Consider the following 23,994-nt stretch of genomic DNA (forward strand, 5'->3'; position numbering starts at 1 on the left):
GTTCTTATATTTTTCTATTTTCTACTGTCTGAGTATGACCCAGAGAATCATTCTAGTTTAATTAGCGGGCAAGTCAACCACATGCAGGTTTTCACAAAACCACCACAACTTTCTACACTCCAGAGAACTTTATAGCCATCTGTAGTGGAAACGAGAGGGGTTTCAGCAGGTCTCCTGCACAGCCATCACTTCCTTGTCCTCCACCCTCAAGGTGGATGGTTTTCTTGAGGCACAGGGGGAGGTGTTTTTTGGAGGTCACTGGCAATGACAGCGCAGGACAGGAGGGCTGTGTTACCTTTTCCCTTTTAAAGGGGCCCATCCAGTGCTTGCAAGCAGGCAGCACTAGGAAAAAGCCTTGGTTTCTGCTACAGCAAAACTGCCAAAACACAGACACCTGAGAAGTGGCTGCATTTCTTAGCAAGAACAGAGGCTAAACAACTGAATGAAGATGAGGAATGCCAGAAGGATTAAGTTTGTAACCTGCCAGGATTATTTATCTCTACAGTTACTTCTCAGGATGCTGAAATTGTCCAAAGTCTACCATTCTAATGGCTTTACAAAGCTGAAATGGAATCTTATTTTGGAAGAGCTGAATATGGGTGTTAAAAAGATTTAGCAGATCTACTGTATTCCTTTCTGAAATCAACATGTTCTATTCTAGTTTGAATTTGAAGTAGAACAACATAGATTCCACAGGCTAAGATTTCTCTCAGTAATCATGTTCCTTCAGTTAAACACTTGTAACTTATTCCAAACCTTGCTAACAGTAATGGCTTAATCATTTGCAAAAAGTAAGGGTACTCACAAAAAGATGAAATATTTCTTCTTTTCTTTGTTAGCTCTTCCCTTATTAGCGTAGACACAGAAAAAGATTCACTTCAGTAAGCTGGAAACCTCTTGCTCCATACCAGCAAATTCACTGTAAGTCCCTCCTCTAACAAGGAAACAGAAGACTGATCTTAATGTCAGAGATCTCCCCAAAACCGTGGGATTAAGTATTTTAAACAGCTGCCCTTCTGCAATCAGAATATGGCAGTCAGCTGTGAGCTGTTGTCCTGCAGGGGAAACGAGATGTGAGTGGCTGACAAACCTGTGCAGGAAACATTGCCCCTTTCCTCCTGCGGGACCAGCTCCAGGCCTGGAAGCGCTGCAGCAGGAATCGCCCCTATCCCTAGGATGGCCTAGGAGCTCACTCTGTTATGCAGTGGCACGTGTCATGCAGTTCACAAGCATTACCTGTAAAAATAAAAGCGTTTAAGAAGCGTCTCCCGTTTGCTAGCTGAGCCTAGCAGCACAGCTTGCTGCTTGTGGCAGCGGCCTCTGAGGACACTCGGAGCTCATGGCCACCACCAGCCTGGGGAGTGTTGCAGGCAAATTTGCAAGGACCCTAGATTCATGAGGACTAGTCAGCTTTATAAAATGCACATTCCATTTATTCCATTTTAATTTATTCCATTTTAATACTTAATTGAAATACAATAGTTTTTTACAAAAATCTTTTGTGACCACAAAGCTTGCCACTGAAATAGTCTTTTTAGAAAAAAAAAAGGTAAAAAAAAAAAAATAATAAAAATAGGCATATTTAAAGAGTAGTATCTTCATGTTCTCTTCTTTTTTCCCAATACTGTAAGAGGCTTAAAGATTTCCTTTAAATTCATCCAGATTCCGTTAGAATAAATGTTTTTGTAGACAACTCGCCTGTCCTGAGGCTGCGCTGTCACATGGGGAGAACACCCAACTCTTCTCGATTTATACCACTCGTTGGATGTTTGGTTGGTTAAGGCCAAGTATAGATTGAAACAGCAGTATGCTCCCAGCACGAGAGTGAGAATAACAACAAACCCCAGCATGAAGACAATCCGAGGAAAAGTCAAGAAAAGGTGCTGCAAAGAAAGAAAATAATAACTTAGTTTAAAAGTTGGAGCACTAAATCAGATGGGGGCGTAAGAGCTGCTGTGACAGGTCACCTGAATGAGAGGACATAGACATCTGTCACTGTGCAGCCCCAGGAAAAAGGTCCCAGCCCCATCCTCCATCCAGGGCAGTGATGGTACATTCCTCATCAGATCTTTTGAGTAATGTAAGTAGATTTCCAGATACTCCCTCCCAAAACTTGCTACAATGCAGAGGTATTTTTTATATGTACGTATCTCTGAATACCTGTGTTTAACACTGGAGATTTTGCTGCTTATCACCCTGTTTCCATGTTACAGAAAGAGTGAGGAGGTCATAATACAAGTGACTCAAATGCTACCGTGACTTAAAGCCACCATTTGTTTATAAGGAGAGAGAACATTCAAATATCTCAGTTCCACGACAGTTGGGTCCTGCTTTGCCATCCTCACCAGCGTATCTCAAGGACTGTAGAGTGTTTAACAAATGCTCCTGCAGTAGAAGGTAACTGGAATGTAAAGCCGTTCTTTATGGGTCAGATGTGTTGAGTAAAAGCAGTCTGGAGACAAAACTCCAGAGAACAGGAGAGCAGGGGGCAGTGCTGGTAGAAAAACGCTGCATCTTTTAAGTATTCTGCAATCTCAGCTTTCTAAACTTAAGTATATAAACCAGTTACCAACCACAATCTACCCACATTCTGTCTCTGAAAACATCTGGAGTTAAATGCTTCCTGAAAGAAAATGCTGAGATTAGCCTTTTTATTTGGCTAAGGACTCAGAGAGCATCTACTTACCTGAACGAGAAAGAGGATGTCAACAGCCTGCTCTTGCCCTTGCTCATCAATGTAACTTCCATGCATCATATTTGACAGCAGCACCACTTGGAGGAGAAATGCTCCTGTGATGAGTGCGATGCTTGCGGCCATCCCAGTCAGTGTGAACAGGTAGAGGAAGAAATACTTGGTGTTGAAGGCACCTATGCAGTTGTTGACCCACACACAGTGGTGATCAAAACGATGCACACAGATATTGCATAAACCTGATGGAAAGTGAGTGACAAGATAGTCCAGTTATCTGGCTTTTGGGCAATCCATATCATTTTTAGACTGTATAAATTAGTTTGTCATCCAAGAAAAAGAGAAATATGGTCATGTTTTATCTATTATAATGGTAAAATGTGTGAACTACAGTTGCTCATGGAAAGTTAATTTCCAAAGTATTGTTACTATTACAACCAAGAAATTAAGATTCTTACCACAATGTTTGGATCTGGCTGGTTTCTCCATGTTGCATGTAGGGCACACGATACCTTTCTGAAACAAGACAGCATCATATGCATAAATCTTGATCAATGACGCGTGATTTGATTTTGTTATTTTACCTGTGAAAGAAACAAAACTGTCACAGGAGACACACAAAAAAATCCAGCAAGTACTTGGCGTTTGTAACATTTCTTAGATTCCATTTTCAAATGGGTGCAAGGAGCAGCCAGGGCGAGCTCACCAGGATTGGCCCGAGAGCAGAGCACGAAGCAGCCCACGTTCGCAGGCAGCAGCAGGAAGGGCAGCAGCAGGAGAGGGATGGGAATCTCCAGCTCCCAGCAGTAGCCGAACACTTCCCACGTGTATTCACCATAAACTGCTGCTTGCAGGGCTAGATGCAGGACGACAAACAAACAGCTTCTGTAACAGGAAGGCGACACTGTATTTAATACAAGAGTAACAGGGCAAGTGCATTTCACAGCGACCAGCAAGGACTCCCAAACGCAAGGGAGCACCTCTGCTGGTGTTCCACCTCAGCATGGATTGCCTGTTAATAGGAATCTCTCCAGCCAACTGCTGCTCCCTCCCTTTTTCCCGACATACAGCCCTTTAACTCTTCCAGCTAAATTCACTTCCATTATTGGTTTGTTCTTTGAATTTTTTTCCGTCGAGCAGTAAGTGCAAAGTCTCGTAATCCCTTTATGCTGCCCAAAGATGCCACAGCAATAGGTCATGCAACATTCTGCCAGAAGACATTTGCTTTGTGCTGCTCTGAAAGCAAGAAAAAAAAATCCCACTAAAAGGTAATGTTAAAAAACAGTAACAATAATCCTTTCAGCAGCCACTACAAAAGGAAGGGTGGTGGGAGGTCAGCAACAGTGAACAACTCCAACCTGGAAACAGACTGTAGCTTCTACTGGAGAAGCTGCAGGAATGTTTGGCATGCGGGTCTGTCTGGGGTGCACTGCACTGAACAACGGCCTTCAGCAGCCCTGCCAAGAGGTAGGGGCTCAGATGATCCACACCTGGGGGAGCAGGGCTCACTCACCACAGTTCTCTGCACTGTAATCAGTCTGATAAGCACCGATATTAGGAGTTTTCAAGAAGCAGCACTGTGTATTTTTGTGCAGCCTGTGCTGCCTCATCAGGCAGCTGCTCTGCTGCCGACAGCAGCCTTGGCAGCGCTGCCTTTTGGGCTGTGCTAACTTAACACGAGAGGGTCTGAACCGCAGCAGCAAAACTGCAGCAACATTCAGCAGCTGCGGGTGCTGCGCCCCAAAACTGCACGTGGTGCTAGAGCCGCTGCATCCCCAAAGGAAGGGCGTTCCCATAGCCCCCAGGGCAGACTGAAAGCCCATTCAAATCTATTCAAACACTTCGCAAATATAAACGAGGAACAGCAAAGTGAAAAAGTGCATCAAACCTCAAAGGGAATCTGTACTCCCCGGCAGGTACTCCTGACAAAGACAGGATATTTCAGGAGGAGAGGAAAGCTTTGACAGAAGAAGCAGGAAGAAGCTTACTCCCAGAAACATTAGCAAAAAACAATGTAAAAAGGTTAAAAAAAAAAAGTGAAATACCGTGTGTGGAAGAGCCTGTGAAGCACCTTCTGTGTCATTCTTTGAAGCTCTGTGGGGATTACAAATGACAGTACCTGCAGCAAACAAAAACACTGTGTTATCTGAATTGCACACCATTGCTTACTTATGAAAAATTCAAAGAAAAAATACAAGTCACCTAATCCCTCATATCACTATTCTAAAGCACTGGGGAAGCAACTCATCCTCAGGGGCATATGAGCTCCTAAGGATACAGCCAAGCATCTTGTGGGATTTTCAAAATGGGAGTGAGGTGCTAATACATTCTTGTTAGACCAACAGGCACAAACAAATTTATCTGGCTTAATGTGTGAAAGTTATAAGAAGCTTATATCAGGTTACAGACTGGGCAACGGGCTAAGCAGGGGATAGAACCGAGTGATTTCTCAGCTACAATAAGGACATCTGACAGATGTAAGTGGAGATAAGCTGAGGGAGAAAGCCTGCAATTCTCCAGAAAAAAACAGCACTTTCCTCTAGCTTGGATGCTATACAGCCCGGTAGCTGCTCCGTGTCTGTCTAATTGCCATTTCAAAAACAGCTAGACACCACGAAGATGAAAAGCGCCTGTCTGCACTCCGTGAAGCTCTTGGCAGAAGTCTGCAACTGTGGAACTGTTTGACTCTGCTCTCCCGAAGACGACCGATCCCTATAGCAACCCTCCGCTCCAGCAGCCGCGCAAGAACTGGAGCAGCTGAGTCTATTTCTAGGAGATGCGTAAACGAAATATCTGCTCAGTGCTTTCCAGACTAGAGTGAAAGAGCAAAAGGCAAAAAGCCTGTGTAGCTGTGGGAGGACGTTACGTATTTTTCTTTCAAGTGGTGTGCCTTAGATCAGCGGTTAAAGTCACAGATCTTTGTAGAAAGGGGTTGGGTTCTGCAGTAGGAGGCACGTTCGTCACGACTAGACGGAAAAGCAACACATGATGGAGCTGCTGAATCCCAGTTTAACTGTATGTTAATCACAGTGTAGCATTACGTTCCAAAACTGAAACACCCACTATTCCCCTGCATACAACACAGTCATCCCCAGTATTCCAGACATCCCTTTCACTAAAGCAAAAGGCTCTTACATTTGATTTGTGCTTGCAATGATTATACAACTATGAGGATGTGAACAATAAAAATATACTTAATGAATATCCATGTTGCTCTGGTGAATCACTGGCAGAGTAGAGAACAGGTCAGTGGGATGGAAGGTGACTCGTCAGAGATGTAGAAACAGCTGTGGTCTAAGTTTATTTTGTATTGTTCACAATAAACACTTTAAATAATGCAATCAAACTGCAACAAGCTTCCAGGCTTATCCACTTCATTAATCAGTCAGAAATGATTTTAAAACACACCATATAGAGAAACTATTTAGGACTGCCCTCGACTAGTTCATGCATACAAGCATATATGAGATCAGTTATATTTCTCTAGACAGTGACTTTTACATCATAGCAGAATTTTAATAGCCAATTATTACACATTTCATACAAACATCTCTTAAGTAAGAAACGTAAGAACACTTTACACAGTGATCTAAAGTGCCTATAAAAAAAGGAAAATGTAATACTAATAGCAAAAATAAATGTCTACAGAGACTTGTATAACTAAATATTACTATAAATACTACCACAACTTACGTAATTCCCGGAGCCTTTCCCTGCCTAGAGCAGTACACTTTTACAGCGTAATTTTAGCACCATGGGAAATTCTGCCCTAACTGTTACACTGTGGTTACTGCAGGCAGCCCGGCGGGCGCAGCTACGAGCAGGACGCCCCGAGCCGCTGGATGCCAGCGCGTTTCACTGCCACCTCGGGCAGGTTCGCAGCAGGGGAAAGGAAGCACTTTCCTATTGCTGGTCTCAATCAGCGTTCCCCTGAGAGCAGTGGGGATGGAATGCGAAATGCAGCCTCTCCCCATTCCAAACATGGACAGTAGTGGGATTTTTTTATGTAGGAAAAGTCTAATTGGGCTGGTTTTAGTGCAATGAAGCTGGAAGCGAGCGCAGTCCGGGAAGGGCCCGTCCTGCATCCCGGGAAGGGCCCATCCCACAGCCTAGGAAGGGCCCATCCTGCGGCTCGGCAAGGCCCATCCTGCATCCCGGGAAGGGCCAGTCCTTCATCCCAGGAAGGCCCATCCTGCATCCCGGGAAGGCCTGTCCTGCCGGTCCCGCTCCTTACCTGGGCTGCCCCATGGGCGCTCCGAGCCAGGCGGCCCAGCCTCCTCCCGGGGCACAGGCAGGCGAGGGCGGCCGTGGCCAGGACAAAGCCCAGGTAGATCAGGAAGAGGGTCAGGAAGTCCATCCCGAGCGCTGCCGCCTTCCGCGAGTCCTCCTGCGTGGAGCGCGGGCTCAGGAACGCTCCCAACCGCCACCAACGCGCCCAAACGCGGGCGCCCCGAGGCCCGGCAACGGGCACAGCGCCCCGCGCGAGGCCCGGGCGGTTATTCCGAGGGGAGATTCCCTACGGCTGCGGTTCCCGGGGCGCGGGGAGCGCTCTGGAAAGCGACGGAGACCTTGGAAGGCCGCGGGGGGACACCCCATGACGGGGGGGGCACCGAGGCGGGGGACACCCCCAGGACACCCGTGACAGGGGACACCCCCAGGACACCACCAGGCCCGGAGACGGGCCAGGCCGCAGGGACAGCGGGCAGGAGGGAGGCTCGCGCCGGGTGACACCGGGGGATCCGTGTGGGGGGACCTTGGGCTGGGGGGGGAGGTGTCCCCGTGACAGGGACCCGGGGGGGGGGTCCCCGTCCCCGTCCCCGTTCCCCCCCCGCCCCACAGCGCCCCGGGGAGCCGCTCACCGCCGCCCCCGCCTTCCCAGGCCGGCTAATCGAGCGCCGACAGCCTTCGCGCTCGGGGATCGCCTGGGAAGGCGTTGCCTAGGAACCGGGAGCCACCCGGAAGTGGTGGCCGCCGTGTCAGGGCCGCAGGCCTCGCTGGGCCCCCCGCGCCGTGGGGCGGCCCGGGCCCCGCACAGGCCGCTTCGGTGTGCCCCGCTCCGCACGCCTCGCACTCCCGGGGCCGGGAGGGCAGCTGGGAGGAAAACGGGGCGGAAAGCCGCTGTCCCAGGCCCGCACAAACAGGGACCTCCCCCGCGCCGCGGGGTTGGCGCACAGGCGGGTTTAGCTGTGGCCTCGTGGAGACCAGGCTAAAGCCGCGTCCTGGGGAGCACAAATGCACCAGAAGGCACGGGGGGAACCGGCTAAAGGGGGAACCTCCGGGGTTGGGTCCTGCTGCAGGGGTTTGTCTAAGAAGTTAAAAAATAAAATGTTAAAAGACAGTGTCTCTCTTTGGGGAAGCATTTGGGAAAATCCCGGTTCAGCCCTGCTGGTGAGTGGTAGGTGAGGGGTGCCGAGACAGGCCGGGTGGCTCTGGGGAGGGAATGGCCTCCACGAGAGGCAAAGGGAATTAGTTAAAGAGCATCACGAGTATCAGATGTAGCCGCTGCAGGACAAAAACACGAGGAAGCGTCTCTGGATGGAGCTAGGAAACAGCCTCCAGCCCCTGCAGCTGTTTCACACCATAGCTTTGCTATTTGTTTCAGGCCCTTTTCCTCCTTCCACACAGGAAAGGAAAATTAAAATGACAGAAGTGAAAGCTAAGGTCAGATCATTTCGCTGAGTCCCAGAGCTGTGTGGGGAACTGCTGTGGTCGAGGTGGCCATTGCAATGAGTGGGAGGGAAAAGACATGGGGAAAAGTCCCCTGCTTTCCAAGCAGGACGTGATCTAGCAGGCTGAAATGTCCCATGTGGGCTCTGTGTGGCACTGCAATCTGTGTTGCTTTTGGAAAGCTGTAAGAAAGTCATATAAGTTGCCTTGGATGAAATTGTTTCTTAAGCAAAACCCCCCTGGCTTCTGCAGGGGCTCTGGGGGTTATTGACTCACTGCCCAGCAACGAGCTCTAGCACCAGCACGTCCTTGATGCTGTAAAAAACAGGGGTGCATTTACCCTGTCTAGAACTAGGCAGAAATGGGTCAAAACCTGTAAAAGCAGCGGTGCCGGGGGGTCCTCTCGGCCATGGCTGTTAACTGAAACCGCGTGGCCTGGCAGCACGGCCCGTCCTCCCGCGCCGCCCGATGCGGCCGATTAGGTTACCGCGCCGGGGTAGGGTTTGCCATAGAAACTCTGCCGCTTGCTGCCATCGGGTAACCGATCCAAAAGCCTCGAGGCTGTTGTGATGATTTTGTCAGCTAACCGCCTCGCTCGCAGTCTGCTGGCTCGCTCCCGGGCAGGACAGGTAAGCCTTCCCAGGAAGCTTCCGCACCGAGAGTGGGATAATTCGCTTGGTGAAGCCGAGCGGCTGTGAGGTTACCCTCAGGAAAGGGATCCTCTTTTCCCTAGGGAGCTGCTGACCAGCGATGCACTGAGCTAGAAGCCGAGAGAGGGAGAAATGCAGCCTGAATTCCCAGGGCACCGCTATCCCGGAGCACCTCCGCAGAGCCCAGGGCGCTTTGCCCTGCCAGGTAACATTGGCAGGAGCCTTTTCCCCCTCTGCTGATAGCAGGCACAAATTGCACACTGCTCCGAGAGCGGTGCTGTTTGCCACGTCGTGCTACGTCTTTGCAAGCCTGGCAAGGTGCAAAGGGGCCCTCGGCTGGGCCACTGGCTTTAGTGCAAGCTCTGTGCAAAACTCTAGTTTATTTGTCTGCAGCATGTCCCATGGAGTTTGGAAATAAAATAGCATATTCCTGGGGCATGGAGGCAGAGCTGGCACTAACAGAAGTAAATGCAGTGAGTACCACGGAGCCACTGAACAGGCGCTGGCACTGGCTCTGCTCTGAGCTCTGCTCAAAGGGGCCTTCTAGTCCCTGCTCAGGGACAAAGTGGCCAGAAAATTCCTTAACAGGAGGTTGGCTCTGACAGATCAAACTCTTGCAATCTAAATGCAACAAAAATCACTTAAAACTTTTGTCAGGTGCAGAAGTCTAGAAGAAGGTGTACAGGGTTTCTTATCCATAGATTTAGCCTGGAATTCCATAATTAATTTCTTGCAAGGACTGAAATTTGCTGTCAATGTCTTAAAGCATTTAGTCACTTAAAAACAGAGGGAAAGGCAGGCATTCCTCGCTAAGAACTGCCTCCGCATCCCGGTTTTCCTCTGTGTGTTTGGGCTCCCCGCCGCCTCGCAGCAGCGTGCGTTCCTGTGCCACTGCCGTTCCGCGGGCAGCGAGCGGATCCGGGCTGCTCCGGCGGACGGAGCTGTCCCGGGCTGAAGCCGGCGCCATCGCGGCCCTTTCCTTGGCGCGCGGCAGCTCTCTGCGCAGGGCAGCACTGCTCATTTTGTCCCTAACACCAGTCCTCCTTGCTCGGTGCTCCTACTTCCCAGGCCTACCAGGAGCAGTGACAAACTATCCCAGTTTCCTAGATCTTCTCTAATCAGGAAATTCTTCCCAGGCTAATGAGGCACGCCGGTAACATGCCGGCCGCAGCACGCAGCAGCAGGAGCGCGTCTGCGCTCCACGTTTGTGTTTCACCTTGGGTGACTTTGCTGCCTGCAGGAGGGGGAACCGGAGCCAGCGGTTCTGCAGGGATCCTCAGGCACTGCTGCCAACACGTGTCGCTTTGGCACCGGCCTGGCCTTGCTGTGGCCAGCGTTCCCCTCCCTCCGCTCCTGCGCGTGAGCCCTGATCCAAATCTGCAGCCCTCGCTTCCCATCCGGTCTTGAACCACCTGAACCACTGCAGGGGCGTTCAGGACTGTAGCAAATTATTCTGTATGCGTTTGGGCCTCTAGTCCTCATCCATCTCAGTCCTGCAGTGTCTGCCCTTTTCCAGGGCAAATGCAATACGTGCTGAAGCCCAATCTGCTGATGGGAGCGCGTGCTGGGTTAGGCAGGGGCTTGCAATGCTTTCTGACTTCAGAGCCCCATGTGCTTGCGATAACACAAATCACATCCGTTTCTTCTGGCTTCACATTTGAGAATGTGGCAACCTGCACAAGAGTACTGGAAAAGAGGCCTGAGAAAGGGAAAGAACAAGAGAAAAGGCTGGTTAGACAGTGGTGTTCTAAGACAGAGGATTGTCTCTACGAACAACTGTGAAAACAAACAAAAGCCTCTTGCAAATCCATGTAGGAAAATCAGCCACGTATAAAACCCTCCTGGGAATCAGACCCTGGAGTAGAGATGGCTGAGGACTGCCACACTCATCACAAATGGCAGGCACATGCATCACAACAGTTTATTCAAAATAACACCTCTGAAACCCCCAGGAGTCAACTTTTTGGCAGAAGACATTCCCCTTCCACGCACAGAAGACCTCATATTACACAAGGCACAACCTCTTAAGACAGGAGGGACATCGCATGAAGCCATCCCTCATGTTCAGCAAAGTGTCACCCTGTCTGGGCACACCGAGCAGAGCAAGAGGACGGCAGGAGGAAGGGTTTCCCGTGCGCTGCAGCAGTGACACATTTACGAACGGGAAGGAATGCTCCACGGCGCCGTGTTCACCTGCTCCTTGGCTGGACAGTTCCCTGCAGCTCCCTTCCCCAAACGTTATTCAAGCCCATGTCAAGTGCCCCAGATCAGTTTCCCATGGGGGCTGTTTCACGTCCAGCCCACACTGGTACATCCAAAGGAAGACGATTGCAGTGTGGTTCATATCGGCATGGAATAATATCCCTGTCACAGACTCCCTCTTGTGCTGCTACTGCAGCAGGATGTGTAATACCCTAAAACCTCTTAGCTTGCTAAGCCCTGGGATCCCTAAGTGCTGAGGATGCAAAGGAGAAAATCAGCAGGAGCAGCTTAACGTGGCGCCTGTGCCCACGTGGGGTCTGGGTCCGACAGGACCGTCTCAGCTCCTGCTCTGAGCACGGCTCCGGTTCCTACGGCACGAATGGCAAACGTTCCCGGACAGAGCAGTTTTCATGAAGTTAGTCGAGGCCCCAGAATCACTGCGGTATGTTTCATATTGTTTGGCAGACAGACTACCAAAGTCTCCAGTTTTCTCCCCAAATCACCCGGTGAAAAGACCAAGCAAGTGTGAGCATGCAGCCTGCCATGGAGCTGCAAGGGAGCACTGTGCTCCGCTGCTTTTGGAGCCTCCGTCTTTCCAGGTTTGCCCGGGCAGCAGTGGATTCCCCACGTGAGCCCTAATCTGTTTTGCCTCCTTCCAGGTCTTAATTCCACTCAGATCTGCAGCCTCAGGTCAGCACTAGACTCAGCCAGCACCGGCACGGTGACGAGTCTGTCCGTAGGGCTTGCAATGAAAATAAAGCTAATTAGAACAGAATGAGAGACTTTTATCCTTGTGCCTGCCGCTAGTTCACAGCGCCGGGCAGGGTGCAACTCTTGGGTAAGAAGATTGGGAAGTCATTATAACGACTGCCCTATGTGCCATGGGGGGAGAACCCTCAGCCTGAGGATTGCAGCCGGAGCGGCACCTTCCCTTGGGGATGCCCTGGGCTCTCCCCGGAGCAGCCGGGAAGCTGCCCCATGGACGCCGGAGCTGGGAAGCTGCTGCAAGGAGCCGGGATCCGCGTGGGTGGGAGATTCACCCTTCCGAGGAGCTGGAGGAAGAGAGAGCTTCAAACCTGTAGTGGGACAAGCCTGCTCCCGCCGGGACCCTGCTAGGCTCGTTGCAATGGCTGCAGCTTTCTGTAAGTGTTTTGCTGCTCGCACACCCATCGGAGCGGGAGACGGAAGCGGCTCGGTGCCGTTCCCAGCGCGCGGGTCGGTGCCGCCCGCTCCTCGGCTCGCTGCGGTGCCCGGCCCGGAGCGCCGACGCTCTTTGGGATTCTCTGCACGGAGGGGCCCTTGCTAGAGCCCAGCACCTCTGCTCAGCGCCCTGGGGGTGTTCGATACCGTCGCTCTCATGGGTTTCATCTTGTTATGCCCAACTTGCCTCTGGGCCTCAGCCTCAAGTTCTGCCTCCCTGTCCTTGACATCTGTACCTGTTGACATAGTCCAACAGTTTGGTTTTCTCTTTATAGAATAATAATGACTTACACATCATTTTTATCAAAACTGCTGCACAAAGGACAGTGTTTTTTACATTTATGATGACAGTTGCAGCATATTGTTTGGTTCTTTTAGTATTTTCTTTATAAATATAACCTTTTTGGGGCCACTTACAACACAGTATTGAGTAGCTGTTTGCAATAGCAGACCAGACAAGTTATTAACACACTTTTCTGCAGTAATGCTGTGTTCCCTGCTTGCCCTCACACTCCTCTCTGAGCAAGCTGTTCCGTATTACCTCTGCTGAAAGTGAACGTTAGAAATGTGTCTTTCATCTCTTTGGACTATAATAGGGTATTAGACAGTGTTTTCATTTCTGCTGAATTTTGTACAAAGCAGTAAAGACCTCTCCCAGAATGTCTCTTGGTCATTCAGATCATAGTCAAGTCATCCTGACAGTGATAAGATGAAGTTTTGAAATGATTCTTTGCTTTTATGTAGTCCTGAGTTTCCCAATTTGCCCTAATAAGGTGTGTGAGCACAGTGAAGGCAGAAAGCAGCTACTCTGGGGTAAATAAGCTAGGAGATGTGCAGATATCCCTATAAGATAACTTAACCAGATAAAAGAGTATATGTATATATATATATGTATTTATACACACACACACACACACACATTTTCATTTTTGTAAGTGCTTAATGTCTGTTAAGTAACACAATTGAAATAAATGTGGGAATAAAAAGCATCTTCATCGACAGCCAAAAATCAAATGAAGTGAAAACCATGCAAACTAATTTAGCAAATATCAGTGCGTAATAAATGTGTGTACTTACACGTCATGGGAGTCCAACGCAGCTCGAAAAGAGCCCTTGCTTTTCTGTTCTGCAAGTTAACCTTGAAAATCCAAAGGTCTGAATTCAGCTTAGGCATGGACAACTTCTATATGTGTTAGTGACTGAAATGCCCGATTTCTCCATAAACACGGTTCTCCCGCTGAGTCCATGGAGGCAGGTTCTGACTTCAAAATAACCACAGACAGGTCCTTTTGAGGAGGCTCCCTTCAGGAAACCAGGCTAATATTGCACAGGCTAATCCTGCTTGCTCCTGGGTGAGCAAAAAGCAATATTCCCAGGAAGGTTGAGCGGATCTGACAAATTCTAATTGAAATGTTTTTGTAGCTTGTAACCACAGAAAACACAGACTCATAGAATCGTTATGGCTGGAAAAGAGCTTCAAGGTCATCGAGTCCAAGTGATGCTGAGTATTGGGATGAGTTAGTTAAAATAAAGCTGTCTCGAATTATTGTCTGAGTTCTTGATTAATATGACATGCCAGAATTATGAAATAGTTGTTTTGCTGAACAGTTTACTGTCAGCAAGGGACTGGCATCATTTCCTTGGGCAAGGTGGGTTATGTACATGCAACCAGCAGGTGAAACCAGGGCTCACGTGCTGGCTTTTCACATTAAACATGAACATTTCATCAAGTCCCACTTGTTTCCTCACTGCTCCTTGCCCTGGCAGCCCAATCACAGAAGAATAAAAGCCATTTTTAGGGAGAAAATAACCTCACCAACAACACAAGGATCCCCGTTTGCAGCATGTCTTCTCCACGGGTGCAAGGCCAGAGGAAGCCACAAAGGGCTCCACGTTGCTGATGAAGGCCAACGCGGCACAGCTCCTTTTCTCCCCTTCTCTTGCAGTTGCGACGATGCCGACGAGCAACGAGGACTGGCCCGAGGCGTTTGGCTTCCAGATCGGCGGCCGCGGCCCCTGCTACATCCTCGCCGTGGAGGAGGGCAGCAGCGCCCACGCGGCCGGGCTGCAGCCCGGGGACCAGCTGCTGGAGGTGGAGGGGCAGCCGGTGTCGCGGCTGTGCCGCGAGGCGCTGGTGCGGCTGGCGCGGCGCTGCGCCGCCGTGCCCCCCAGCATCGGCGTCGTGTCCCGCGTGCAGCGCGCCCGCCTCGCGCCCGCCGCCCGCGGCGGCTTCGGCTTCACGCTGGCCGGCGGCAGCCCCCCGCACGTGGAGAGCGTCGCGCCGGGCTCGCCGGCCGCCGCCGCCGGCGTCAAGCCGGGGGATTACGTGCTGGAGGTCAACGGGACGCCCGTGAAGCTGCGCGAGGCGGCGGCGGCCGCGGTGCGGGCCGGCCGCGGGACGTGCCTGCGCCTGGCGCTGCTGCGGCCGCGCGGAGGCTGCGGCGCGCGGGAGCCGGGGCCGAGCGCCGAGGCCGTGCGCCAGGACAGGAGGCGGAAGGCGCGCGAGTTCAGCGAGAAGGTAAGGCCGGGTGCATGGGCAGCGCCTGCGCCCACCCTCCCGGGCTGCGCGCAACGGGGACGCCCTTGGGGATTTCACACCCTGCAGCTTCATCTGAGCCAAGTGAAAAAAGCAGCGGCTGGATCTGCAGCAGGCACAACCCACCCGAGCTGCAATGCCGCAGCGAGCGCTGCCTTGGTCCCCATGCACATGTGTTGGCCCGAGAACACCGGCAAGAGCAACACACGCGTACGGGGACCAGGGGGACTGCTCCCGGTTGGGTCAGAGCGCCGTGGGGTGCAGGCTCAGGGCTGCAGCGTCTAGGCGAGGAGCACAGTGTTACCCATATTTCAGTACTGGCGAGGAGAATAAATCAGTGTTGCCGAGAGCTTTGAGAGTCTCTTGGATGATCCCAAGTACTTACTACTTTTTGCACGATGCCAGCATAACACTAGTCAAGTGGAAACCTGCAGGGGCAAATCTCTTACTCAGGAGTAGCTGATACTCATTTAAAGTTTTAGCATCTCTTCCCGTAGAGATTTTAGGTCTTGTTTAGTTGATCAGTGTGATTACCATTGCATTCTTGAAGGCTGCCTAGTGGGTAGTTTACCAAACACTTTGCCTCTTGCTAATTATAAATTTGATCATGGTTGTTTTTTAATCTTTCTAATTTCCATTTCAAAGTAGCCTTTTAGATTACTGTTATGAAAACAACAAGGCTTGTGGTTTTTTGATCCCGAGCTAATAAAAGAACATGACATTCATGAAGAGATTCATGGGTATCAGCCGCGTCCCCTCAGCCAGCCTTTAAAGATTCACAAAATGCATTGAGATTTGGATTCATAAGGCAGAGCACTGCCCGTGAAACAGATACCCGCTGATTACAGGAGATTAACAACTGCTGGGAAGGCTGCTCCTCGCCGCCCCAGCCTTGCAGAGTCACATTAAACCATGTAAGCATTTCCCGGTGATCGTGGGAGGGCACGTTTAAGCACGCAAGCAAGCCGATAATTTTGCAGTCCTTTTCCACGCGATTCCCAGCAGGATTCCGTGGCCTTTGCTCTCTGCACCGCTGGCTCCTGCAGCGGCACCTCTGCCGCGTCCCTCCGCTCCAAGCGGACCCGGGGAGCCCGAGCGCGCGGGAGCGTGCGGAGCCCTGCGCGCTGCCGGTGTCTCTCCGGGGGGAGTTAATAACTCGGATGGTTTAAGTAGCTTAATTTTTATACGATGCACAAAACCCCACGAGGCAGCAGGCGCCTGACACCCTGCTTTACCTGGTTGCTCTGTGCTCGTGTGCTGCTGCGGAGAGCAATGCTGGTGCCCAAGGATGCTGGGAAGCAGCTCCGCACCCACGTGCTCCTGTCCTCAGGCTGGGAGGTCTGCGGCTCCCAGTTCTCGTGGCATTTGCAAGCTGTAGGTACACATCCTTTTCCCACCCTTGTTCATTCAACAGAGTCCCTGTTCTAGTAGGGCTCACGTGGCAGACAGAGCCACGGCACCATCAGCGACATGAGTAAAGCAGCAGGGCCAGGACTTGAGCTGCGCAGGTTGAGCATCACAGCAGCACCAGAAAATGAGAGGTGCTCCCGGTTTCAGCTCCGGGTCAGCATCTCCCATTGCCCTGGCGCACTCGGGACGGTGCCGAGGAGCCGCGCTGGCACCAGCAGCCTCGACGGCACCGCAGCGCCCAGCCCTGGAGCTCCACGGGTGAGGGTTAACAGGGAGGGCCTGCGATTTGGTGCACAAACAGACCAAAACAAAACATCAAGTTATTTATCAGCTCGGTGCTGGTTCTCGAGACCAAAAAGCACGTGGGTCTGTCCACAGGGAGACTGCTGCCTCTAACGCCCCAGATTCAGCAACCTTGAAAGGTCCGCAGGAATCCCAGCAGTGCTCACATGGTGGCTCTCGCAAATCGACAAGTACCTGGTGGTTTGTGATGTAGGTTAAAGAGCCTGTGATAACCCTCTTTGGAGGGCTTCAAAGTGGAACAAGCGCCAGGAGGCAGCAGCTCTTTGCCTTTCTTATGTAAAGGGTCCCTCTCACGCAGCACATCAGGCTGCTGAGCTGCCTTCCAGCTCCCTGCTCAGCTTTGGTGATGAGCTCAAAACGCAGGGACATGCCCTGGGAAAGGACAAGGGACAGCTCTGCCCATCCCACCTGGGCTTGCCAAGCTCGCCAAGGAGGGGAGCAGTTAAACAGCACAAGGCTGTTAACTCACAGGAAAACACAGCCCTGCTGCGGGGTCTGCAGGCTGGTGGCAAAGGGGGCTTCCTGCATCCTTCCTTTTCCTCGGGTGCTTGGTGAGGTTCAAGCAGCATCACGGAGCAGATCCTGCACCCACTGCCCAGCTGGGCCACAGGACCAGCCACCACCTCCCAGCAGGGCACAGGAAGAGGCTGGTCAAGAGGGTCCCATGGGCTTGCTGCAAGATGATTGGTTAGGTGCTAATTAGCTAATTAGGCTGCCCATTACGGCTGTCTCAGGTGGAGGGGACATGGCAGTGGTAACAACTAATGAGCTGTCAGTGCTCACACACATGTTCCCTCTGCCTATTTCCCTGCAGCCTTCCAGGAGTTACAGTAAGGAAGTGTCACCTGGCAGGACCACAGTGTCATTAGAGGCTTAAATACCCCCAAATCCACATTGCGGTGCCCTCTGCCAGGCACATTCCAGAATGATCTGCTGGGCCCAAGCCCAGCAGTGCCAAGGGCTCCCCGTGAGCAAGTGCAAGGGCACTGTGAAACGCCGGCGCTCTGGGTTTCGCTGTGGCACCGATGGTTTCGGTGCAGTTTTTATAACCCGCAGAACAGTGACGGCTGCAGCGTGCACGCGGCCCTGGTGATGCCCAGCGCTCAGTCGATGACAGTGTCACTTTCCTCACATTGATTCTCTTTGGTTGGCTGGGTGCTAAAAATAGACAAGATGTGTTTTCTAGACACTGTGTACCCCCTGCACGTGTTTCTTTTTTTTTTTTTTTCTCTTTTTTTTTTTCCTGCTGCTTAACGTCTGTTTCCTCTCCTGCCCTTCTGCAGGTGGATGAAATCCTTGGAGACCAGCCAGAGGTAAAGGAGAAGGTTTTCACCGTCCTGAAGCAGTACGCAGCAGAGAGGAAGGTAGAATACTTGGCTTATGCCCTCTGCATGGTTCTCACCCAAGAGTCCCACCAGCTTCTTATTGACAATATCAGGTACAGAGCGTCAGTCCGCCCCTGTTGCTGTGCTGGTGGTGGAACACGGGCTGGAGCCGAGCGCCGGGGGCGGGCGCCTCGGCCTTTGCTTATGGAGCTCCTCTGCAAAGTGCCCTTCCCTGCTCCGCGAGCAGCTTCCCTTGGGAATGCTGGGGGGTGCGGAGCGGCAGCTCTGCTTCCCAGACAAGAACAGCTTCCCTCGATGTCCTAGATGTCCTTCACTAGGTGTCTTGTCCTACGCAGGCAGGATCATCTGCACTAGAGGGAAGCAGCGCAGCTGCAACCGCCCGCGGCCTGGACCCGGCAGCGCTTCCCCTTCCGATGGGAGCAGCACGGAGCGTGACGGAGCGCCGGCTCCGGCTGCTCCCGGCGCCGCATCCCTGCATCCCGCGGGGCTGCTCCGTCCTGCGGCGAGCGGAGCCCCGGGCGCTGAGCACGGCATCGGGCACGGGACGTGGCGGCAGGAACGCGCGTGGCGTGGACGTGGGTCCGGCCGCCCACTGCCCTCCTGCAGCGCCCGCTGAGACGCGGCCCCCGCTGTCCCCGTCCCCGCGGTGACCCGGTGGGCGCCAGGCGCTCTGATTCATTGCCTCTGCCGACAGCAAAGGGCTTGGCTCCCTTTCTGCACATCGTTTCGAAGGGAAATTAAATTAGCTGCAGAGCAGCTGGCGCTTATTCCAGACCCGGGCCGCAGAATCAATCTGTGTGTCAGCTCGCGCTGCCGCGCGCGGCTCTGGCGGGGTCTGGAACAGCTCGTGTCCTCGCAGCCTTCCCTGCCCCTTCGCCGTCTCCTCCCGTCGCAGCCGTCCTCGTGCTCCACGCCGGGTGCTTCCTCCCCACCTCGTGCCTCGCGCCTGTCGCTCCCTGCAGCGTTTGGTGCCGCCCCGTCCATCCCCGCTCCGGTGCCGCGGTGCGAGCGCTGCTGCGTCGGCAGCTCCGGGGGCTGCCAGGGGCCTTTTCCCCGTGTTTCCCAGCCCCGGGGGGCGAGTTCCCTCCCTTGGGGCCACCGACTGCGTCTGGGGGCCGGGCAGAGCGAGCGTCTCCCCCGCAGTGTGAGCTGAGAAACCCCGGCTGAACCCGGGACGTTCCTCTAATCCTCCTAATTCCCAGCACTGGAGCGATAACCCTGCCTGATCCGCGCGGGGCTGTTGCCAGGGCCGAAGGGGCAGGGACATCTGTGCCATGGAGCCCAGCACGGAGCCGGCGGGATGCGGCCTGGCCGCTTCCTGGAGACCACAAGTGACAGCCTGGTGCTCAGCGTGGGCTAATGCATCCCGGGTCCTGGCAGGACAAACGGCTCCATCCAGACTCCTAGTAACCCAGGGTGCTCACTTAACGTTATCCCACAAGGGGCAGGCTGGGATATCTCTCCCGCGGGGCAGGGATGTCCGTCCCGCCGCCTCGGAGGGTGCTGGCCGGTCCGGACCGCGGCTCCGAATGCTGCCTGCGGATCATCAGCCACGGGGGCCCGCAGCCCTGCGGCCACGCCGGGTGCGGGGATCCCAGTCGTGCGTGGGGTGAGCTGGGAGCCGGGGGCCGGCCCGGATCCGGCTCCCTTGCGGTGCTCCGTGGCCTCGTGTCGCCGGAGTCCGCCTTGCGCTGCCGGGTGCCGCAAGGACATCGAGGACGGGGGGCGCTCGTGCAGGTCCGGCCTCCCCTCGTCCGCGGGTCCGTGCGGGGGGACACGGCCTGAGCCCGGGGCACGTGACGGGATTACGGTCGGCAGCGGCGATGGCCGCGCGGAATCAGGGCTCCATCTGGCTCCGCTCCGCGCCTGGCTCTCCGATGCCTCCTGTAATCAGCGGAATTGCAGGATATTACTGTTGCCATAACAACACGCTCCGCGCCGGGGTCTTGGCCGCGCACGTGGGGGTCCCGGGGAGGACGTGGGGAGCGAGTGGCCCGGGGTGGCCTTGGCCACAGCTCAGCTGCAGCGACCGTGTGGGGGCCATGGGGAGCCCCTCTGGGACCAGAGCAAAGCCCAGGCAGGAGCTGGTCCCGGAGAAAGCCGCCATCCTTATCCCTGTGAAATGATACGGGATATTTTTTTTTCGTAGATGGGATTTTAATAAGCTTCCAAATTGCCATGGGCTTGTTCCACCTGGGCCCACCAGCGCTTGCGAGGAGCCCGGCGGTGTTTCCTGCGGAGACCCCGGGAGCAGGACAGGGCTGCGGCCGGGCTCAGTAGCACCCGCTCCAGCACTGCCCGTTGCGGCACGGCCGGGTCGGAACCGGCACACGGCCGTGGCCGTGCCCGCGGAAAGGCTGGTGCTGGGGCTCAGGGAATCGGGCAGCTAATCTCGGTTTAATGCAAATGAAATATGGAGCTCAGGGAAAAAGATTTACCATCTAATCTTAAAGAAATTAATTCCAGGGGAAAAAGTTGCTTTGGTGACCTGAGTTCCCTGCCAAGGGAGGGTTGCGGCAGAATAACAGCTCTGGGGTTGCTGCTTGTGTCTGAGTTTGTCCCTGGCCAGGTTTGGTGCTGAGCAAGAGCTTTAATGCTGGGAATAACACACGGAAAGGGGGTGCAGGGCTGCAGGGTGCTCCAGGCGTGCAGGATGCTGTAAATTCCGCAGGCAGCTCCGAGACGCCCTGTTGGCTTTGCTGTTTCCTTTCCTTTTGGTAGGAAGGGCTCTGGACGCAGTGGTGGTGCCCGGGGACTCTCAGCCTGCGGCTAAGGGGGATTTGGCCGGCAGCACCTTCCCGGTGCCGCATCCGGGCCTGGCGCTTCCCGGGATGCTGCGGGGTCCCACAGACCCCGTCCGAGGGGAGAACCCCGGAGCGGCCGGATGAGCCGCGGGCAGCAGCCGCTGGCGCAGGAGACGGGGGCTCCGTGACCCAGGGGACCGGGGTGGCCCTGCGGCCAGGGCAGGGCTGTGGCCGCCGCCGCGGTGCTCACGGTGGCAGCAGTGGTTGTAGCTACGGTGGTAGCCACAGTGGTAGCCATGGTGGTAGCCACAGTGTTAACTGTGGTGGCAGGCGCAGTGGTAGCCACGCTGGTGGTCGCAGTGGTAGCCATGCTGGTAGCCGCAGTGGTAGCCACACTGGTGGCCACAGCAGTAGCCATGCTAGTAGCCTCAGTAGTAGCCGTGGGGGCAGCTGCAGTGGTAGCCACGCTGGTGGCCGCAGTGGTAGCCACGCTGGTGGCCGCAGTGGTAGCCATGCTGGTAGCTGCAGTGGTAGCCACGCTGGTGGCCGCACTGGTCACCGCGCTGGCAGCCTCTGACCTGGGGCTGCCGCTCGCCCCTGCTCGGGTCGCTCCCGCCTGGCCGGGTCTCCCCTCCCCTCCGCTCCGCTCCGGCTCCATTGATTTTGGGGACACTGCGGAGGTCGCCCGGCCGCCTCCCTGCAGGTCCCTTCCTGCCCTCCCCCCTGGGGACTCCGCACATTCCTGCAAGGAGGAAACCCCGGATTCCAGAGCCTCGGAAAGGGCAGCACTTGGGGCTGCGGCACCTCTCCCTCCCTCTGCCCCAGGGCTGAGCTTTGCTCTGAGTTTTGTTTTGTTTTCCTTTTTAGCTCAAACGGGCTTCATCCCATTTGTCCAGAATTAAGCTCCTGCAGATTTTAATTTGCTGACATTTTCTTCATCCGCCGGGTTGCGGACGGCAGGGACAACGCACGTGCCGCGCCGGGTCCTCCCCGCGCCCGCAGCCCCTGCCCGTGCGGGTGCTGGAGACGCGCAGAGCGCCCGGCTCTAGCTCCGCTCCGGGATGGTGACGCGCCGCGGCCGGGGGGAAGCATGAGCTGCCTGGGGTGAGTAGCCGAGGGCCTTTCCGGGGGGTGCCCGAGGATGGGGTGGGAACAGCTTCGTTCTGCGATCGGCCCCCGCCGGCGCTGCCAAAGCGAGCGGCGCTCCGGGTTCATTAACTCCCGGCGCCCTCGTTGCAGGGAGCAGCCGCGGGCAGCGCTCGGTGCGGACGGGGGTGCGGGCGCCTCCGCGTCGCTCCGTCACCTGCGTCGGCACCGACCTGCCCAGGGCTCGTCCCGGGGATCCCTGCTGGGCGCAGCGCTCCTGCATCCCCGAGGAGCTTCCCTGCTTCCCGAGCGGTTTTCCAACCAGGGCTGGGGCGCGGGAATTGCTGTGTCCTGGCTGGGGCTGCTCCGAGCCTTGCAGAGGGCTCCGGTCCTGCCGGGTCGCTGCCTGTGTTGCAGAGGTGCGGGGGGCACCAGGCCCCTTCTCCCACTGACCTGCCCTGCTGTAAAAGCGTGGGTAAATGCGTGTAAATGCGTGTAAATGTGTGTAAATGTGTGTACATCAGCTGTGCAGGCACTGGGTCCGTGCCGGACACCCGCTCGTGCCCTTTCCATATTCATCCATGGAGGGAGCCCTATCCTGCTGTCTGGATGATTTTACACCAGCAGGTATCGTCCCCGAGTCCTTCTGTTGCAGCAGGGAGGCCGGAGCAATAGGTCGTTACGTCCCCTCGTTAGGGCCTCTTGGCCCCCGAGCAGCCCCTGCCGCGGGGGAGCCGGTGCCGACGCAGCCGCGGCCCGTCGGGGTTCCCGCGTTCCCGAGGAGATTCCGACGAGCTCATTTTAATAATGGCTCAAACACAATCTATTTTTCTCAGGCTGTTTTTCATGGCAATAAAATTACTTGGCGTGTTCCTGTATTAAAATACTCCAGCCATCTGTGACATTCACCGGATAAGAAATTTCATTTTAGCCGCCAGGATTTATACGTGCTGCGCTTGCCTCCCCCTCCCCGCATCCCTACGCTCCGCGCGTGGGGGAGCCTCCCGGCTCATCCCGAGGGAAACCGCGGCTGCGGGAGGTGCAGGCGCTGCCCCCGGTCCCGTCCGTTCCTGCTGCTGCCTCGTTCAGACCTTCCGAGCGGCCCCGTGCTCCTGCCCTGCCAGCCCTGCACACACGGCCGGCAGCTGGGGAAAGCAGGGCCATAATGCAGGAAAAGCAGCTTTGGGCTTGGTTCCCTCAAAAAAAATAAAAACAACCAAAAAACCCCACTAATCTTCTGGCTGGGCATATGTTAAACTGCCCCCAAAAGGGAATTAGAGCAGGAGAAAAAAAATCTGCCACCAGCTCGGAGGAGTGACAGTGACCGGGAGGGAGCTCCGCTGTACGGGCTGGCTTCAAATAGGTCATGACCAAAATACCTTAGTGCAAAATCTCCTGTTAAGAGGTTAATTTGTTTCGAGACATCAAACCCCTGCCGCGCAGGCGAGAGCGCGGCGGCCCCGAGCCCCATGGGCAAGTTCTGTTTTGTGGGAAGCGCTGGGGTCTCTGCGTTCCAGCCCGGCACAGGGTGGTCCCTGCTCCTGCTGCCGCTCGTCCCTGCTCCGAAGCCCCCGGGCCAGGGGACACTGCGGGTCTGTGACCGCGCGGCAGGGAGGTCCCTGCACTGGCTGGGGTGACATGGCCAGCGGGGCTACAGAAACGGGCCCTTTCGGGGCATTTTCCATCTCCAGAAGGAACATTCCCAGTCCTGGCAGCTGTCGGGTCTCCATGGGTGACGCTGCCCAAGCGAAGGTGACATCGCTGCCCGTGATGGGGATGTGGCCCTTGCGGCCTCCCCTCTGTCACTGCGGCTGGGCAGAGCCCGCAGTGACACGGCGGGGACCCGTCCGTCCGTCCGTCCTTCGGCCAGGAGGGAAGGTGACCCTGTGAGCGCCGGGCGCCCGGGGAGCTCTTGGTGGCGCTTTGCCCGAGGACGAGACAAGGGATCGATCGTCACCGAGCAGGGACGGCCGCGAGGCTCCCCCCAGCACCCGCCACGTGGCCCTGGGGAAAAGGGCCTTGGCTTCCATTTAACGACAGTAACGGGCCACATCTGCACAACATCTGTGGCCAAAGGAGCAATTGTCAAGCCTGCCGTGACGGGGGGAAGGGTCCCGCCACCCGCAGACCCGCTGCAGCTCCGCTCGCTGCGGGGTGACGC

The 23,994-nt window shown here is 54.8% G+C and overlaps 2 protein-coding genes across 6 annotated transcripts in view; one reads left to right on the forward strand and one right to left on the reverse strand.

The window, feature by feature from the left end:
• Positions 1–1,555: 1,555 nt before the first annotated feature.
• On the reverse strand, positions 1,556–4,816 carry ZDHHC4 (zDHHC palmitoyltransferase 4). The gene is made up of 5 exons (XM_088537752.1): positions 4,735–4,816; positions 3,396–3,574; positions 3,148–3,273; positions 2,687–2,931; positions 1,556–1,883 (listed from the first exon to the last, which is right to left on the reverse strand). The coding sequence occupies exons 1-5, from the start codon at positions 4,770–4,772 to the stop codon at positions 1,599–1,601; spliced, it is 873 nt and encodes a 290-aa protein (XP_088393878.1). The 5' UTR covers positions 4,773–4,816; the 3' UTR covers positions 1,556–1,598.
• Positions 4,817–14,362: 9,546 nt separating this feature from the next.
• Positions 14,363–23,994, forward strand: part of GRID2IP (Grid2 interacting protein) — a 35,622-nt gene continuing 25,990 nt past the window's right edge. For 2 of the 5 annotated variants that reach the window (XM_088537740.1, XM_088537742.1), the window contains exons 1-2: positions 14,363–14,926; positions 17,941–18,095. In XM_088537740.1, coding sequence (XP_088393866.1) covers positions 14,363–14,926; positions 17,941–18,095 — 719 coding nt within the window. Of the gene's footprint in view, positions 14,927–17,940; positions 18,096–21,837; positions 21,852–23,994 lie in introns of those variants that run through there. The other 3 variants (XM_088537745.1, XM_088537741.1, XM_088537744.1) reach the window with 3 other exon arrangements.

This window comes from Tinamus guttatus, unplaced genomic scaffold (genome assembly GCF_059628265.1).
Source record: "Tinamus guttatus ecotype Peru unplaced genomic scaffold, ASM5962826v1 Tinamus_guttatus_pri_ptg000861l, whole genome shotgun sequence".
In the NCBI taxonomy this organism is placed as follows: Eukaryota; Metazoa; Chordata; class Aves; order Tinamiformes; family Tinamidae; genus Tinamus; species Tinamus guttatus.

Coding starts and splice junctions, on each gene's coding strand:
- ZDHHC4 (XM_088537752.1), bottom strand. CDS start 4,772: ATGACACAGAAGGTGCTTCACAGGCTCTTCCACACACG. Junction 2,932..3,147: donor AGCCAGATCCAAACATTGTG/GTAAGAATCTTA, acceptor ACTTTCCATCAG/GTTTATGCAATATCTGTGTG. Junction 1,884..2,686: donor ACATCCTCTTTCTCGTTCAG/GTAAGTAGATGC, acceptor CTTTCTTTGCAG/CACCTTTTCTTGACTTTTCC.